The sequence below is a fragment of the Protomyctophum bolini genome (assembly GCF_963924005.1).
Source record: "Protomyctophum bolini genome assembly, chromosome: 11".
In the NCBI taxonomy this organism is placed as follows: domain Eukaryota; kingdom Metazoa; phylum Chordata; class Actinopteri; order Myctophiformes; family Myctophidae; genus Protomyctophum; species Protomyctophum bolini.
In genome coordinates, this window is record NC_137872.1 from 30,097,957 (window position 1) to 30,114,146 (window position 16,190).

At 38.6% G+C, this 16,190-nt stretch overlaps 2 protein-coding genes across 2 annotated transcripts; one reads left to right on the plus strand and one right to left on the minus strand.

Moving 5' to 3' along the window:
• The first annotated feature begins 148 nt into the window (after positions 1–148).
• On the plus strand, positions 149–8,737 carry LOC308323696 (UNC93-like protein MFSD11). The gene is made up of 13 exons (XM_080775482.1): positions 149–639; positions 1,189–1,244; positions 2,075–2,182; positions 2,279–2,358; positions 4,419–4,515; positions 4,946–5,004; positions 5,232–5,376; positions 6,115–6,164; positions 6,391–6,456; positions 6,549–6,674; positions 7,145–7,319; positions 7,414–7,549; positions 8,067–8,737. Exons 1-13 carry the CDS (start codon positions 550–552, stop codon positions 8,217–8,219), a joined length of 1,341 nt encoding a protein of 446 aa, XP_080631608.1. The 5' UTR covers positions 149–549; the 3' UTR covers positions 8,220–8,737.
• A 1,111-nt stretch (positions 8,738–9,848) lies between these two features.
• kdm8 (lysine (K)-specific demethylase 8) lies at positions 9,849–15,464 on the minus strand. The gene is made up of 8 exons (XM_080777141.1): positions 15,332–15,464; positions 12,921–13,405; positions 12,514–12,686; positions 12,053–12,185; positions 11,901–11,951; positions 11,073–11,222; positions 10,874–10,966; positions 9,849–10,652 (listed from the first exon to the last, which is right to left on the minus strand). The coding sequence occupies exons 2-8, from the start codon at positions 13,383–13,385 to the stop codon at positions 10,488–10,490; spliced, it is 1,230 nt and encodes a 409-aa protein (XP_080633267.1). The 5' UTR covers positions 13,386–13,405; positions 15,332–15,464; the 3' UTR covers positions 9,849–10,487.
• Between the last annotated feature and the right edge of the window lie 726 nt (positions 15,465–16,190).

The window sequence follows — 16,190 nt, forward strand, 5'->3', positions numbered from 1 at the left end:
ATAATGGGGGTCCCTGTCACTCGGTCAGATAGCCTACATTTAGTTCACTGCAACATTTTTTTAATAATATTTCCATTCCCTTGCATCACCTCTGGCAGGCAGCAACGCCCACTGTCCCACGATTTCCCAAGAAGAAGAAGACGAAGTTGGAGAAGCAGTAGCACAAGAGGATGAACCGTCGTTTTTAATCAAAGTCACAAGTTGTCATGCTATCAGTCAGACAGAAGGGAGCTGAAGCCACATGTACACTGGATGTGAATATTTCAAATTTATGCCCTCTATTCAGCCTTTTTCGCGTAGTCTCTTTAGTTTGTAAAGCCTAGTCAGCAGGTTGAACTTTATATGCGCTCGACTGCATGCGTCCAAACCTGGATGCCTGGATCTATTATGTTGTTGTGTTTACAGCACCGTGCTGAATTAAAATATCACACCCATGCATGGGATGGGTGTCTCTCTACGTTTTTTAGCTCAAATGCCTCTTCCACACAACGTATTGGCAGCAGCAGCACCCAAATATAGGGTGTTTTGTTAAGATATCTAAAAGCCACCATGTCCGACAGGAGAACTTTCAACGTTGTGATTTTAGGCGTGGGGTTTTTGTTCATTTTTACAGCCTTCACGACTTGCGGAAACATCGAAGTAAGTCACAAAACTTTGTAGGCCTATCTATAACAGGCCTATATCTCTATTATAACATCTGGTATAATAATTTGAGTTGGGTATATTGATATTTTATAATCAGGGTATAGCCTTAACTATTTGTGAATGACAGGCCTGTAGAAATTCGTTTTCTGACAGAGCTGTGGCACAATGTATTATTGTATACACTATACAGTCTTACAGAAATGGTTTTCCGCGACAGAGGATTTTCAATGTGTCAAAAATGATAGCAGTGTTTTAGGAAGTCTGGCTATACAACCAGTCCTTGCAACTGTGACGGTGAGACCCCGAGTCAGGCGCGTCTCGTGTTTCTAATTTTCGTCATCAGTCAAATAAATTATCTTGTCAGACGACCCTACTACTCGTGATCATCCCATCCCATTCCCATATAATCCCCCGAAGATTTTGTTTTTTCAGCTATAGGATTGATTCCTGCATTTATAGTTCTTTCTAGTAAAATGTAATCAAACGATATTGGCTACATGTACTTTCAGCTATAATGATTCCTTGCTGCTAATTTCTTTCTAGCAAACTGTGATCAAAAGTCTGGCGAATGATACTTTCACTGGAAGTGGCTACCACAGGTATGTCAGTTTGATGTCCTTGAGGGGGTTCCAGGGGGGTCCCAGCAAAGAGATTGATATACCTTATGCTTATTAGAAACAAATGGACCCTCACAGGTCTGTAAAGAGAGAGTGCACATTTTGTATAATGCATAAGAGATGCTGAACAAATCAATTGTAAAACAAAAAATATATAGGCTAATTGATAATCAATAATTTAATAAAATAATCGATAAATCATTGATTCCTATTTTGGGGATGTCTTATAGGCAAAGTTTCAAAGAATTTCAATTTTAAGAATAGATGCCTGAAGGTGGTCAGTAGACCGAAAAATTGCAATAATAGATTGATTGTGCACAGATCTGAATGTGCCGAGCTTCCCTTTATTTTTTTCAATTTTAAGAATAGTAAAAAAGAAATCTGAATTCGATACAGTAACTATTTAGCAAATACATTAAATATGTGTGACATGTTTTTTAAGGGAAAGATTCATTATTGTGGATATAAGTAAACACAATGATGGATTATGGATAATTAGTGTGGACTTATTCGTCTATAGTAGCCTACTTGAAAAATGTATCGATAGAATAACCGCTAAGAAAATAACTGATAGTTGCAATCCATAAGGTGGTGGCCGTAGCTTAATTAGTGGGTAGAGAGAGAGGCCATCTGGTAATCAGAAAGTCACTGGTTTGCTTATCTGACCTCCAGCTATTGCAGATGTAACCTATAGTTATAAATGTATTAACATACTATTACTATAGCGTACACTACAGATTGGCTAAAATCATTCAAGTAAGTTGCAGCTTTAACTGATGTTATTTTCAAGGTTTTTTCCCTCTCCTCAACAGCCTTGGAATCATCTATGGAGTTTTTTCGTTTTCAAATTTACTTGCTCCTACGGTTGTTGCCGTACTTGGACCACGGGTTTCCATGTTCTTAAGTGGTCTGCTTTACAGGTAAATAAATATAGGCCTACTTCCCAAGTGAGATTTTCCCGCACATTTATAATAATGGAACATGGTGTTATTACTATTATCCATCTTGTCTTGTAGTGGTTATATAGCTGTCTTCATCATCCCATCGACATGGTCCTTCTACTTCACCTCCGTACTAATTGGAATAGGAGCTGCCAGTAAGTTCAATTTACACTATATGTAAACAGGCTCACTCAAACACTAACATTTAAATCAAGATTGCCCATAACTCAGAGAGTGCCAATAATGGAACCAAATGGACCTGTATTTGTACACCCAGAGTTTAGAGACCTATAAGGGTCCATTTGGAACTTCATCAAGGAAACCTGAGGGTCCCTGAATGCCACTTTGAGGCTTTATTGTGTTTTTTATCACATTGACATATTGTACAAAGATATGATGCCTACTGGCGGGGCTGTGCAGTCATTATTTATTTATATAGTGTATATCACATGTTTGTTTTTATATTGAGCATAAAAAATGTCAACGTTTTAGGAGTCTCCTATCTCAAAATATTTATGTGTACATACATGCAATTTAGAGATATAGCTCTACACGGCTTTAGAAGCAGTTTTCATGGTGATATACAGTATACATAACTCCTTTTATTATCAATATGATTATTATTATGTTTTCTCCCCTCCCCCATCGTCTAAATCGCTTTACCAGGCTGCTTTACATTTTATTTGTGTGCTTTTTACCCCCGTTTAATTTAAGTATGCCAATTAATTCCTGCCCACACGCCCTCCTGTGTGTTAACCTACTAGCTCACTTGCCAAGTTGCCAGTGAGGACTGCCCAATGGCAGCACATAGATCTTTTGTCCTACTGCTTGGGCAGTACAAATGGGCAGGTACTTTTTTACCACTGTCCCCCAAGCTTACAACTTTACATTTTGGCCGATAATTATTCCCCTGGATTTATCGGATCATGACCCAACAACCTGTACAAGCCATGGCCATTTCCGCCTAACAAGATTTTATGCCATTTAGCATTTTCTTCAAAACACTTTTGCTTACTACTAGTAGTACTATAGGCTTTTCCTGGCTTGTCTGTCAAAGTGTCCTCCCGATGAGGAAGGTAAAGGTTGAAGGCGCTGAAGAAATGCAGACCAGTTTATTTACCATTCTGTTCACTGTAATTTTGCATGCTGTGGGAGCTGTGTCTGTCTGAGCTTTAAATTATTAACCATGTTCCCAGTTTTATCTTTGAGGAGATAAAGTCTGGAAAATAACTATAAAGTACAGGAATCACAGGGAAACATGTTGCCCAGGCAGTCTTACCGGAACCTCCTGTAGCTCTGTACTTCCAGTACAGAACCAGGACACAATATTGAAAGTCACAGTAGGACATTTTCAATTGGTGCTCAGTATACTCAGAGGTGAAATAATTCAGCATGCAAGCTCAGTGCTTATGTGGCAATGTGGCATATTTCCCCAGACAACTAGTTTGCCACTACAGAAAAGATCAAATAGTATCTGCTTACACAGCAGCGGCATGTTAAAATCCTATGGGGTTAGATAATGTATTCAGTATTCAGGGTCTGCTGGTTATACTTTGATGAATGTTCACAGCATACTCTAATCCTCTGCAATGACATGAGACATATTGTTATAGTAATTTATTTTATGTATTCATTTTAAATTAAGCAATGTGTAACCTTGTTTGATAAGTGCTTTATAAAGGCGTGGCCAAGACTATGTTTTGCACCCTGTCCGTCCTCCGTGTCTTTCACATCGGTCTGTCACAGTGCCACCAGGAGGCTGATCTTTGCAAAACACATTTCTTGATATAAGTTCACGCACATCGGTACACATTATCTCTATAGGCATGGGATCTATCCAATTGGCTAAGATTGGGCTTGCAGGAGTGGTCCGTTTTGAACAACATTCCTCAAATCATGAGGCTCTCAGTGATCACACTTGGGTTTTCAGCTGAAGCCTATTTGTTTCCGGAGATAATGTCATAATGTCAACCATCTGTTTAGTTTCTATCCATAAATTGCAAGAATGTATATCTGTCCTTTGCATCAAGAGAACCGTGCAGCCAATCACATTCACATTTGTGTATTGTTTGTTGACGTGTGTGCAATGTAAAAATAAATAAAATGTGGCATAAATCATCTTCAGGAACTGTATGAACTTAAAGAGGTAATCTTTAAGGTTTATTCTTGGAGATGCAGATTAATTATTTCTTAATTTTGATTTGACTCATTGCAGCTCTTTGGACAGCTCAGGGACACTTCCTGGTAGAGAACTCGGAGGCATCCACTATCAACAGGAACACAGGAATGTTCTGGGCTCTCTTACAGTGCAGGTACAGTACAGGAGCCTAATTATTTTTGTAGACTGCATAACAATCACAACATAGTGTTTCCATTTTAATGTTTCGCATACTTTCTAATGACCATCCATATCGTTGCTGTAAGGCAGAAACCTTGTATCTCCATATTTCAACATTTTATTTTTCATAAATCAACATCATCATACAAGAGTGTCACACAAAAAAGTAGTGGAAAAAAAGCTGATCTAGCTTACATTGCGTTGTGAGCTTGTGGGCTGGCTTTAAAATTAAAGAATTATACAAAAGTTGTTTTGGATATGCAAGGTTTCCACCCGACAGCAATGATATAATACACCCACCAATGCAACGGAGAATATTTATGAGAATGATGATCTGCATAATTCCGGTTTAAGTATTTAAATAAGCCATAAGTGTAAATTAATTATACCTTTTTCATTTACAGCATGGTGTTTGGCAATCTGTACATTTATTTTGATTGGAAAGGAAGCATGGAAATATCAGGTAAGATTCAATCAAAGAAGCAATGACAAATTATAGGCCTACTGCCAAATATACTATAAAGGTGTATTTTACACAGTAAAATACTCACTGTTCATTAAAACAGTTAACCTTATGGGACTAGAAACGAACCCTAACGACTAACGTACAGTGGTGGACAAAGTACTCGAGTACTTGAGTCAAAGTATAGATACTTCTGGTCAAACATCTACCGAATGCTTCTCTTCCAGACAGGAGCAGAAAAAAAGTCTTTCTATCTCTGCTGGTCACATCAGTGCTTGGCACACTGAGCTTCCTAGTACTGAGGAGGCCTTATCACCAGGACGACATGCTCTCTGAGGACGAGGGACAGTCTTTACTCTCAGTCCCCATGATGTGAGTGGATGTTTGTATTATTCGGTAACAGTGATTTTTACAACTTTCATTGCAAGGACGCCCAGTTTGATATGAGTTAAGCAACAGACACCCATTTCATACACTATTTAGTATTTACCTCTGGTACGCCTATCTATGCTGTAAAATACCTCTGTTAATTTAACTCTTAAGTGGGGTTCCATTTTGTGCAATTGGAGTTCGAGATCTGTAAGGCTCTAACTGTAACTATCAGGCTGTAACTATCAGTCATTTGACTCATTTAGCTGGGGACCCCTGAGGGAAGTGCTGAATCAACCCCTGCGAGGGCCCTGGAGGTGCACCAAATCAAAAGGCCCCATGCACGTGTTACATTTTTCGACAGAAGCAACACTTGTACCTATATGAAATAGTCTCGCACAGGGCCCTGCAAGCTGCGGGCCCTGGAGCTTAAACTCCACCAAGTTCCATTGTTAATCCGGGCCTGCTTGAGGGTCCCGGGACCACACACAAGAACAACTGGTGTTAGTGCTGTAACACACATTCTGCACAGTAGACTGAGCATGGCAACACAGAAGGTACATTAGATGCCACTGAACACAAATGCAAAAAGGCTCCACACACACTACAGTACCTATACAGGTCTTTTGAATTACTCCTAATGGTTGTGTTTTGGAAAGCACTTTGTCAACAAAGTTACTGTGTGTGTGTGTGTGTGTGTGTGTGTGTGTGTGTGTGTGTGTGTGTGTGTGTGTTGTATAGGTATAAGCAAAGAGCAAACACTGCTGTAAATGATGCAAAGTCAGAATTCAGTAAGTTGGATGGAACACTTCACTAATGATATACAAAGCATTTTGACGTTTGTTGTACCTGGAAATCTGCTGTATTTGAATGTACTTACAGATGAGTGATGTTGTCCCATCTCACCAGACACTTGATACATTAAACATCTTGGTCTGCACTGCAATTATACTGTATATAGTTAGATTTGATTATTAGCCATTGAAAACAGTGTCCGATATTTCCGTTTATCCTCAGAGACAATCATACAACTTCTGAAGTCTAAAACGATACTTCTCCTGGGCTGCTGCATGGCCTACAGTGGTAAGAAAGAAGAGTGCTTAACAATAAGTCTGTTATTAAACATAAACCCAACATCTTTTTGCAGCAAACAGCATGTCCCCTCCATTCTGTAGGTATGGAGTTGTCTTTTTACAGTGGCGTGTATGGAACTTGTATTGGGGCAACTACAGATTTTGGAGAGGACGCTAAAGGCCTGATTGGGATCTCTGGTATTGTGGTAGGAGTTGGAGAAATAGTCGGTAAGTTGATAGATTTAAGTTAGGGCTACTTCAGTGGATATTATGCAATGATTGAAATCCTGGAGTCTCGTCTTGTGTTGCCAGATGACAGATCTCTTAGATACATATAAAGATTCATAACGTACATGGATATTTTCAAGTACCTCAAGTGTGCTAGGACCAACAAACTTTGTCATTCTGTTACTATTCTTGAATTATTCATTTTTGTATGTTTTATTGTTTACAGAAGGCTTATCGTTACTGCAACAGCTACAATGTCTGAGGAACCAGAACAAAATATTTGTATACTTACTGTACATAATCGTACACAAAAAAATATACTAGGTATAGCCAGGTCTGTTTTCTGTTGGGGGCTGTTCTAGAAACTACCTTACATTCAACATTGGTAGGTGGAGACCTCCGATCATATGGCAACGCAAGACTTAAAATCCTGAGTCTGACAGTTTTGATTTTGTATGTATCCTCATCAGGCGGAGGGCTTTTTGGACTCATGTGCAAGAACAATCGCTTCCGACGGACCTCTGTGGTCTTTCTGGGAATGGTTGTCCATTTCATTGCCTTCTATTTAATCTTCCTCAACATACCTGACGACGCCCCAGTTGTGTTCAAAACTAGCACACAGCACCGGCCGTATCTGACTCCGAGGTTTAATTCTCAAATAGTTTTGTCAATTTATGAAGTGCACAATTCAAACTTTTTTTCCTTTTTTTGCTTTAGCCTGTGATCTTTTCTTTCCTAGTGTGTCCATTGCTATGCTGTGTAGCTTCTTGCTTGGACTTGGAGACAGCTGTTTCAACACACAACTGTACAGCATCCTGGGCAGAGCATATGCCGAGCAAAGTGCACCTGCTTTTGCAATCTTCAAATTTATCCAGGTAACCCCGTGTTCCAAGCTGTGGAATGGATTGGATGACGAACAAAAAAATTGTAGTACAATAAAGAAAATGGTATAGATCAAATATAGTAGATACATATAGAACATTGATATGTTTTGTTTTCTTTTAGTTTTCGTGTTTTTGTTCTGTCTTGTTCCTGTTAACTGTTTCGTCCTGTCTTTCTTTGTTTCGTTTTTTCTTCTTTTGTTGTTTTTTTTATTTTTCCGTTTGCTTTGTTGTATTATTTCACCTATGAAATCCATTTATATGTTAGAAGGGTAGGCACAATAAGCTTAGGCTTCAGCCTACATCTTTTTGGTCAATGTTTCTTTTGCAAAAAAACAAAGCGCTATGTATTCTGTTTTTAATGACAAAAATAAATAAACTGAACTGAAATAGCCATTGTCTTTGAGAGACACCGTTATATGATGAAGTTTAAATTAGGCTATAGCAAATTCACCTTGATTACTCCAAATGTAATGACTCCTAACCTTATTTTTCCTTCCTGTCCCATCAGTCCATCTTTGCAGCGGTGGCGTTTTTCTACAGCGGCTATCTGCTCCTGACATGGCAGCTCCTGTTCATGGTCGTCATGGGCTTCACTGGAACGCTGTGCTTCTTCCTGGTCGAGAGGATGCAAAACTCCTCCATAGATCTGCAAGATTATTAGTTTATATTCACCTTCCATGTCAGTTCAGTGGAACGGATAGCATGGAGGAGAGAAATCCACAGAGAGATTTCTGTTCAAGTGATTTTAGATCTCAAACTATTTTATCTCAAGGAAAACCCATAACTCAAGGAACCCCGTGGGTCGCTGAACCCCATTTTGAATTTGAGGAGCAGTGTTTTAGATTATTAACGGCAGTCAATACTTTATCTACTTTATCTTTATCTACAACACTACCGATGTTTAGGATTGACTATACATCAATTATAATATCAAGGTGGAGTTGCATTGTTATACATTTCAAGACCTGATTTGAAATTTGCACATCTGTTCTAATACAACAACATACACTACTAATGATAATTAACGTTGTTTTCTACTCTGGTTTTGCTGTGTGTTTTGTTAAGATTCTCATGTTATCTCTTATTGCTCTCAGCTCAGGGACTGACACTGTTGATGCAAATGTTTTGAATCCCTTTGAATTGTATGCTGTTGAACTGTTGAATTGTAATTTGTGACTTTGTGTAAAGTAGCCTATACATCAAGGATGTTACACTATTAACCACTTCAGCCCTGTAGTACAAATAGTGAAAATAGCCGATTAAAATAAATTAGGATAGATGTCAGTTGTTCTAGTCATAGAAATGAGGAAAATGTTTGACAATCACTATACTTTTTTGTATATATTTTGCATATCAATGTATTGTCAGTTTAAATTGCCACTAAAGCATGTGTTTTTCTACAGCCTAAAACATTTTATAAATAAATCTCTCAACTGTATATATTGGATATTGCAGTTGCATATCACTTTTGATGACATTTGAGTTATATTTGCCATTTTTATCTCTACAATACACAAAGCTCAGATGATGGCGTTCAGAGACAACAGCTTGAGCCAAGACCCCTGCTTGAAATGATTTGCACATTCTGCAAGTAATTCATTCTAAAATACACAAATCAACCTTTCTTCCAATTAAATGAAGTTACTTAATACATGATATTTGAGCCATGTATCAAGCACTGGCTTTCCCTATATAGTATGTTTTGCATACATCAAATCGAACTATATATAAATGTAATAGCTTTTGAGAGCACCCATTATAACCGGAAATATTTATTATGCTGCAGAATCTACTCGATGTAGTCTGTATTTGACAGATTTATTTCAACATTAATCAAAGAAGCCTTAGTGGCACAGAAAAGGTTATAGGTCCAGAGGTACCACATGACTTCACTGGTAATTGAGTATTGATTGCATTATAATGAGTAAGCAGTTTTGTGTCAATTGTGCCACTTATCCCATTAAAACCGGGAAAGAATCGAGGGATCTGTCATTTTAGATTTGAGACATATTTTAAAATTTGGCTACTCAAAAATATCAGATATACATGCTCATAGCGCTTCACTTATAGTTCAGAGATATTAACGTAGACACACACACACACACACACACACACACACACACACACACACACACACACACACACACACACACACACACACACACACACAGTATAAAAATAAAATAAAGCAAAGATTCTTAACTCAAAACTTTGCTTCTGGGGGTCCCTGGAACAAAATATTTAGAGATGGGGGATCTGCAGCCAAATTCACCACATTTTTGGGGTTGTGTGAAAAATGCATGAAGATTTTAAATGTTTTTTTACAGAATCACAAAACATTTGTAGTATCAGCCTCAGGTCTAAATGGTTTAACTGACAACAAAGCTTTGAGGGTGTAGCTTAACATAAAACATTTACTCACACTGTATAAATCATCAGCATTTGTTTTATTAAGGATAACTAGAAATTAACCATTATCCGGAGATCAGCATGTCTAACACAAATATTAACGCCATCACCAAGCAGTTTCCTCAACCTCTGATGTCAACACAACACACAGTATGGAGCCTGCTGCTGACTCTAGAAAGCTGTGACGAAACATTTGCTCTATTTTATTTAGGCAAGAAAACTGTAATCGGAAAATATGCAATTTATACTTCTAAAAATGTTGTTGACCATGTAAGTCTTTGACTTTGAAAGTTGCAACATTCTCAATGTAGTGACCCTAACCCGACTTTAGTTCACTTTGATTTTCTCATTTAGTTAAGTCAGATTAAATGTGTACTCTCGTCCAGATACATTTGAGTAACTGGTCATATCTATGTTATTATCACTGTGCTTGATTGTGAGATAATCTAGAGTGGTCAGATTTCACTTGACTCCAACACGTATTCAAATAGTATGACACGTTGTAATATTTCGACTACCTTCAGGACCACCAGAAGCTCACAGAGAAGCTCAGTTCTAAGGAGCGTACATAATGCCAGTGGCGGGCAGGAATAAACAGCACATCCCCAGGTCGCAGCACACACTCCAGGTAGGGAGCTTTAACAAACTCTGGGAACTTCTCAACGTCTGGACTCTCCGCCTCCACCTGCATTGACGACATTGTTGTCGTTACATACAATCCTTGTACGTCCAAAAACCATTACTTTTCATGTAATGTAGTTATTATAGTCACAAACTCTTGTTAATCCTTTTCATTGGTTCAATATTTGTAAAATGCAGAGACAAATCAGTGAAAAAGGGAAAAGAATACGGTAGCAACGATTTACAGTCCAACTGTGTAAAGCCTTTACAGACAGACTGTCCTACCTGACTAGTGTTGTGAAGCATCAGTGACTGGTGAGGGTAGAGCATCTCTGTGTGCTCTGGAGAATACAGGCGAATGTACTTGCTTCCAACCACCTGACGCATAAAAGAAAATGGTCAAACAGAATCCCCCACAATCCCGAGAATAATCTTTGACGTGACATGTTTTCATGAAGCAGAGTTAATGCAGTAAACATATTACCTGCGCTAGGAAGTTCTGTTGCGGATCGTGGTGGAGGGGGGACACCGTACCATTCGGCCCAAACCATGCGTTTATAGTAATATCATCATCATCGCCCTCACCGAGACAACAGTAATCAGGGATGCAGATGTCATCTTTCAGCTCTGGTACCTAAGATGATATCACACAGATCAAACTGTCAAGCATACCACTTTTAAATATATATGTGCTTCTTCTAAAATAAGGTTAATTGGGGGAATCAAACAGACAACTCTTTTTTGTAACAAACAGCTCTGGAAAGCTGCAAGCATTTTGGCTTCTCATGGAAATGGTTTTTTTTACAAGTGAAAACCCCATAGGGGTTTACCTTTTGGGAATGTTTAAGATAATTGAATTCCACATTTAGCTCCTTGGAGTATTGTTTGTATGTTACTGTGTTTCTTGGTGAATAAGCAGCTCAAAACGAATTGCCCGTAGTGGGATTGATAAAGTTGTTTGAAGTATAACATTGTTGCCATGAATTAAATAAGTCATTTTGTTCATTTCTATGGGCAAATTATCCAATTATCCAAATTCACTACAATTCCGGCATGTGTACTGAAGGCAGCCAAAAAAGAAAAGTGCTGCCAACCCTGGATGCAACCTGTACACCTGTATGTATGTATGTATGTATGTATTTGGTTAAAATGGGTAGGGTTTAAAAAAAGGCAAAAGCATGCTCTGTTGCACTGGCCTAAAAGTGTGTCCTTAAAAACTGCTTCAACTTCTGGTATGTATGTATGTATTTAAAAGGGGGGCTTTTTGGTATGTATGTATAACACAAGATTTCAACCTGGTGGCACACGGTACCTGGTCAAATAGCTGATGTTGAGCAAGATATCCTGAAGCCTTCACTCTATCCTTTTATCCGCAGAAAAACAGAACAAAATAATGTTAAAATAAATAAACGAGATACATCAATACCAACTGAGTGAGAATAAACTAATATGGGATGTACTTACCTTTGTTAAAATGTAGCGATCAATGAACTCATTAACAGTAAGGAGTGTCTGAGACCATTCTTCATCAGTATATCTTGATCCCACTTCAACAGGTACGGTCCGACAACCAGCCACAGATCGTATGTACTCTAGGCTTTTCAGCAGGGCAAACAGAATATGACAATATATTGCACAATATGTATTTACTTTATAATGTATACTGACACAGTATCATACCCAGGCAGCTATACAACCTAAGATTCTATACAAGTTTATGGTTGCTTTCACATTACTGATCCTACCATCATACTAGTAAATGTAATTTCTTTCTGTGATTACTTCTTTTTTTTTTTCTCCTCATGTCGTTAATATTGACATATCCTTCGGTTTGTGTTGTCAGACAACATAAAACAGAAATGTTGGCACCATGACCGTGGACACCCTGAAACTGAAGGTGAACAATGCTTGTGTAAAATAAATACCTCCAACGGTGGTCCCTGAGTGCTGGCCAGTGGTCTATAATCCCTTCTAAAATAACTGGCTTTGAGGGGAGCAGGTAATCTGACTTGAATCCCTCCAGTGAAGGACAGCGTATCCGGGGAATTGCCATTCTTTGGTCAACTACAGGAACAGGTGGGCATGCAAGCTTCAGTTTCTATTATGGAAATAAGATAAGATAAGATTTAGAAAGAATTGGCACGAAAGAAAAATAATCTATGTTTGCGTTGCCATGGTTTAAGGACTTGAGCTCTTTATACTTTGTCCTAGAACAAATTAACTATATTAACCAAGCTCATAAACGCATCAAGATGTGACATTGTTGTGGTACTGACTACTGGGTAAAATGTGTCATGTGTTTTTTGTCAGAAAAGATAAGAAGAAAGGGCACCTTGGCATGAAGGTATTCATTTTGATCATCTTCTTTTGTTGTTTTCCTAAATTTCCTTAATTCACTCTGTATAGTTTGGACCAGGACATGAAGGATATTGTCCATGATGGCTGCACCCATGAGTAAGCCCATGTCACAAGTTCTAATGGCCTGTTCGACCACTTCTGCAGACGGCTCCTGGCGACACAAGGCTGAGACTTTGAACAAGCAGCCATAGGAATAAACACGCCTCCACTCTTTGTCCACATCACGCCATGTTCCCGTGTTGAGTTTCTCCCATGAATAGTCCATTATGATCTGAGCATTTAGCATACAATCCACGCCCGAAGTGTCATTGTACAGGTGCTGCCTGGACCTTTTGAGCAATTCCACCACACTTGACTCCACTTTCTCATTGAACTCGAGTGGAAACTGTGTCTCAACCGGTGGCAAAACAGCAACAATATTAGACCAAAGCGAAGTCATTGATTAGGCCTTTATCTGTCCTGTAGAAAAGAAAGTAAATGTCAGTTTATAGATTTATAAATTTATAAACACGCAGTGGCACTGACAACTAACTAACATGTTCCCTATATAATATATTCAGACATTTCAGAGGTGACATGACTTAGGTGGTAATTTATTTACTTGACTCAAACCATTTATATTGATCTCTGAATTTGCTATTCCTGTATGCCGGCATGTGTACTGAAGGCAGCCAAAAAAAAGGTTTGAGAACCACTGTTGTGGAGAGCCAGCCTGCCGATCACTCATGTGCTGTCATTCAACCCTGGATGCAACCTGTACAGCTGTCTTGGGCTGCACTGCTGCCGAGTCTGCGGCTGGCAGCTGCACGGGTGCAGACAGTGGTGGAAAGTAACTAAGTCAAGTATATTACTTAAGTAATATACTGTGCAGTATAAGTGCAGTATAATATGCAGTACCGATACTTTTACTTAAAGGTTTCATGACATTAATTACACTTACACCCACACAACCTGAACTTTAACCCATTTAGGATTGAAGCTGATATATTCTATACGGCGTTCCCGTCCTGAATGGGTTTAACATTCGTGTTCTGAAGCCTTTTGAGCTGCAATGAAAGCGGGCAAAATCCCTCAACAGTGACATCTGCTGGCAAATTGTTATGTCATAAAATGGGATTTGTGGACTGTTATATCACAGTCCAGAGGCAAATCAGAGCACTTGTTTGAGCCAGAAAACCCCAGACCACAGAAAATCTACTGAATGTTACAAGTTCAGGTTTTTGGGTGCTTTGGGAGCTCAGAAAACGTTTTGCACAGCAGGGTGCAGGATTGGGATTAGGTATGTTATATCTTCTCTCAGTACCCACTACCCAGGGAGAAGTTTCTCTCTCCGTCCTGCTGTCTCTGTTATTCTGCAGTCGGAAATACTCTTCTCAATATTGGATGGTTATCAGTGGTGGTGCAATAGACATACTCTGTTACAAGTAAAAGTCCGGAATTCAAAATGTACTTCAGTAAAAGTACCAAAAGTAAAAGTATGAATTAATTAATTCTCACAAATCTTATGAAAATAGCAGATCTACAAGCTCACAATGCGTCAGACTTTTGAGCTTGTAGATTGGCTACTTTCAAATGGCCAAAGTATAGGTCGGAACTGATTAATGTATGTTTTGAAATAATAATAAAAACTAAAGTTTCAAATAAATGTGGTAGAGTAAAAGTACAATATTTGCCTCTGGAATGCAGTGGAGTAGAAGTAAAAGTATAAAATTGTACAGTACTTTGTTAGTTTCCACCACTGGTGTGGGCCATGCATGACCAGATAATAGCCTGTGTTAAAGTTAGTGTCATGTAATAAAGTTGAGTAACAACTAGTATGTACATTCAATCACACAAGCAGTCATTAGAGTACAATTAGGCCTACATTAAATACTTTATTGCAACTGTTGCAATAAATACTTTTACAACATTGCTTTACCACCACCCCCATGAACAAATTTCACTACACTGGAGCAGGTGTAGCTCGATAATATTATTTAAAACCTGGCAGATAAGATGGAAGAGCAGGTGAAGGAATATTGAGCCAGACACGTTAGAATCGCACATTGCACAGTGAGCAAAGAAACACTTAATTGGCTCACTCTCACACGTCCCAAAGTCACACATGTCTGCCAGCACAAACATAATAATACTGGCTGTGTCACTGTGTGTCATAAACGCTTGGGCAACTACACTGGAGTGCTGTGCTGTTAACTCTAGTGAACTCTAGATCAGAAATAGTTACATTCGTAGTCTTGATCCAAGAAGGCTAGCCCAAAATGTGAACTCTCGTAGATGTATTTATCGATTCTGACTGACATGTTGGTCAGAATCGATAAATACATCTACGAGAGTTAAAATTTTGGGCTAGATCCAATCCAAGGCTAGAAGAATTAAGTTTCAAACCTTAGCGGGACACCGCAGGAGCAATTACGATCCGTTTTCAACCTTTGTGTTAAGAGTTTTTATACAAATATTTAATTGAATAACTAACATTAGAACGCGCACTCTTCCGAAATATGCTAACATGCTACTGTGGTGGGCCAACAAAAACACACCGTAATGCAACCAGGCTATCGAACGAATGGTTCCCCCCCCCGGTTGCCCAGGCACTCGTCAGAGCAAACAATAAACTAATGATAAAATAAATAGAAAATAGTAATATTAAAGGATTTGTAAGATTTATATTTATGTTTCTGCAATACATCTAGGGTAGGCACAATATAGCCTCGGTCCCAGACCCATACTTACTTATCTGCGAAAAGAAAAGGGTAGCCTACGATAAGCTTATTCGAAGTAGTTTTTTGTTGAATAATAAGTAGTCAACTCGTTTAAGGATTCATTCACTCACTCACTCACTCATTTATTTACCTTTTGTATTAAATCATTAAAATGAAGGGAGTGAGTGAATTGTGAAAGAAAACTGTAATAGAAATAGGCCAATCTGTCTGCATTGACTGCACACTCCAGTAGAGGGTGGTAACATCTAAACAATAATCTGAGGAATTCTGTACCTGGCATAAATCTCAGTGGTGCTACTATAGTACTAATACTACTCTACTACTAGTACTACCACACGTTTAATTTATAACTGAATGAAATTTAATTAAAACATATTTTTTGGTCTCATTAATAGTTTTGTTTCTGGTGAGTCTTCCAAGACCGAAAAGAGCAAGACATTAATGCTACGCCTGTTGGTCCAACATTGCCAGTACCCTGCTGTGCATCCATCCTGTACACTACTAATCAACTCACATGCTCTCCC

Coding starts and splice junctions, on each gene's coding strand:
- kdm8 (XM_080777141.1), bottom strand. CDS start 13,385: ATGACTTCGCTTTGGTCTAATATTGTTGCTGTTTTGCCACCGGTTGAG. Junction 12,186..12,513: donor CTCAGGGACCACCGTTGGAG/GTATTTATTTTA, acceptor CCTGCTGAAAAG/CCTAGAGTACATACGATCTG. Junction 11,223..11,900: donor AACATCAGCTATTTGACCAG/GTACCGTGTGCC, acceptor ATATCATCTTAG/GTACCAGAGCTGAAAGATGA.
- LOC308323696 (XM_080775482.1), top strand. CDS start 550: ATGTCCGACAGGAGAACTTTCAACGTTGTGATTTTAGGCGTGGGGTTT. Junction 5,377..6,114: donor TTACTCTCAGTCCCCATGAT/GTGAGTGGATGT, acceptor TGTGTTGTATAG/GTATAAGCAAAGAGCAAACA. Junction 7,550..8,066: donor CAATCTTCAAATTTATCCAG/GTAACCCCGTGT, acceptor CTGTCCCATCAG/TCCATCTTTGCAGCGGTGGC.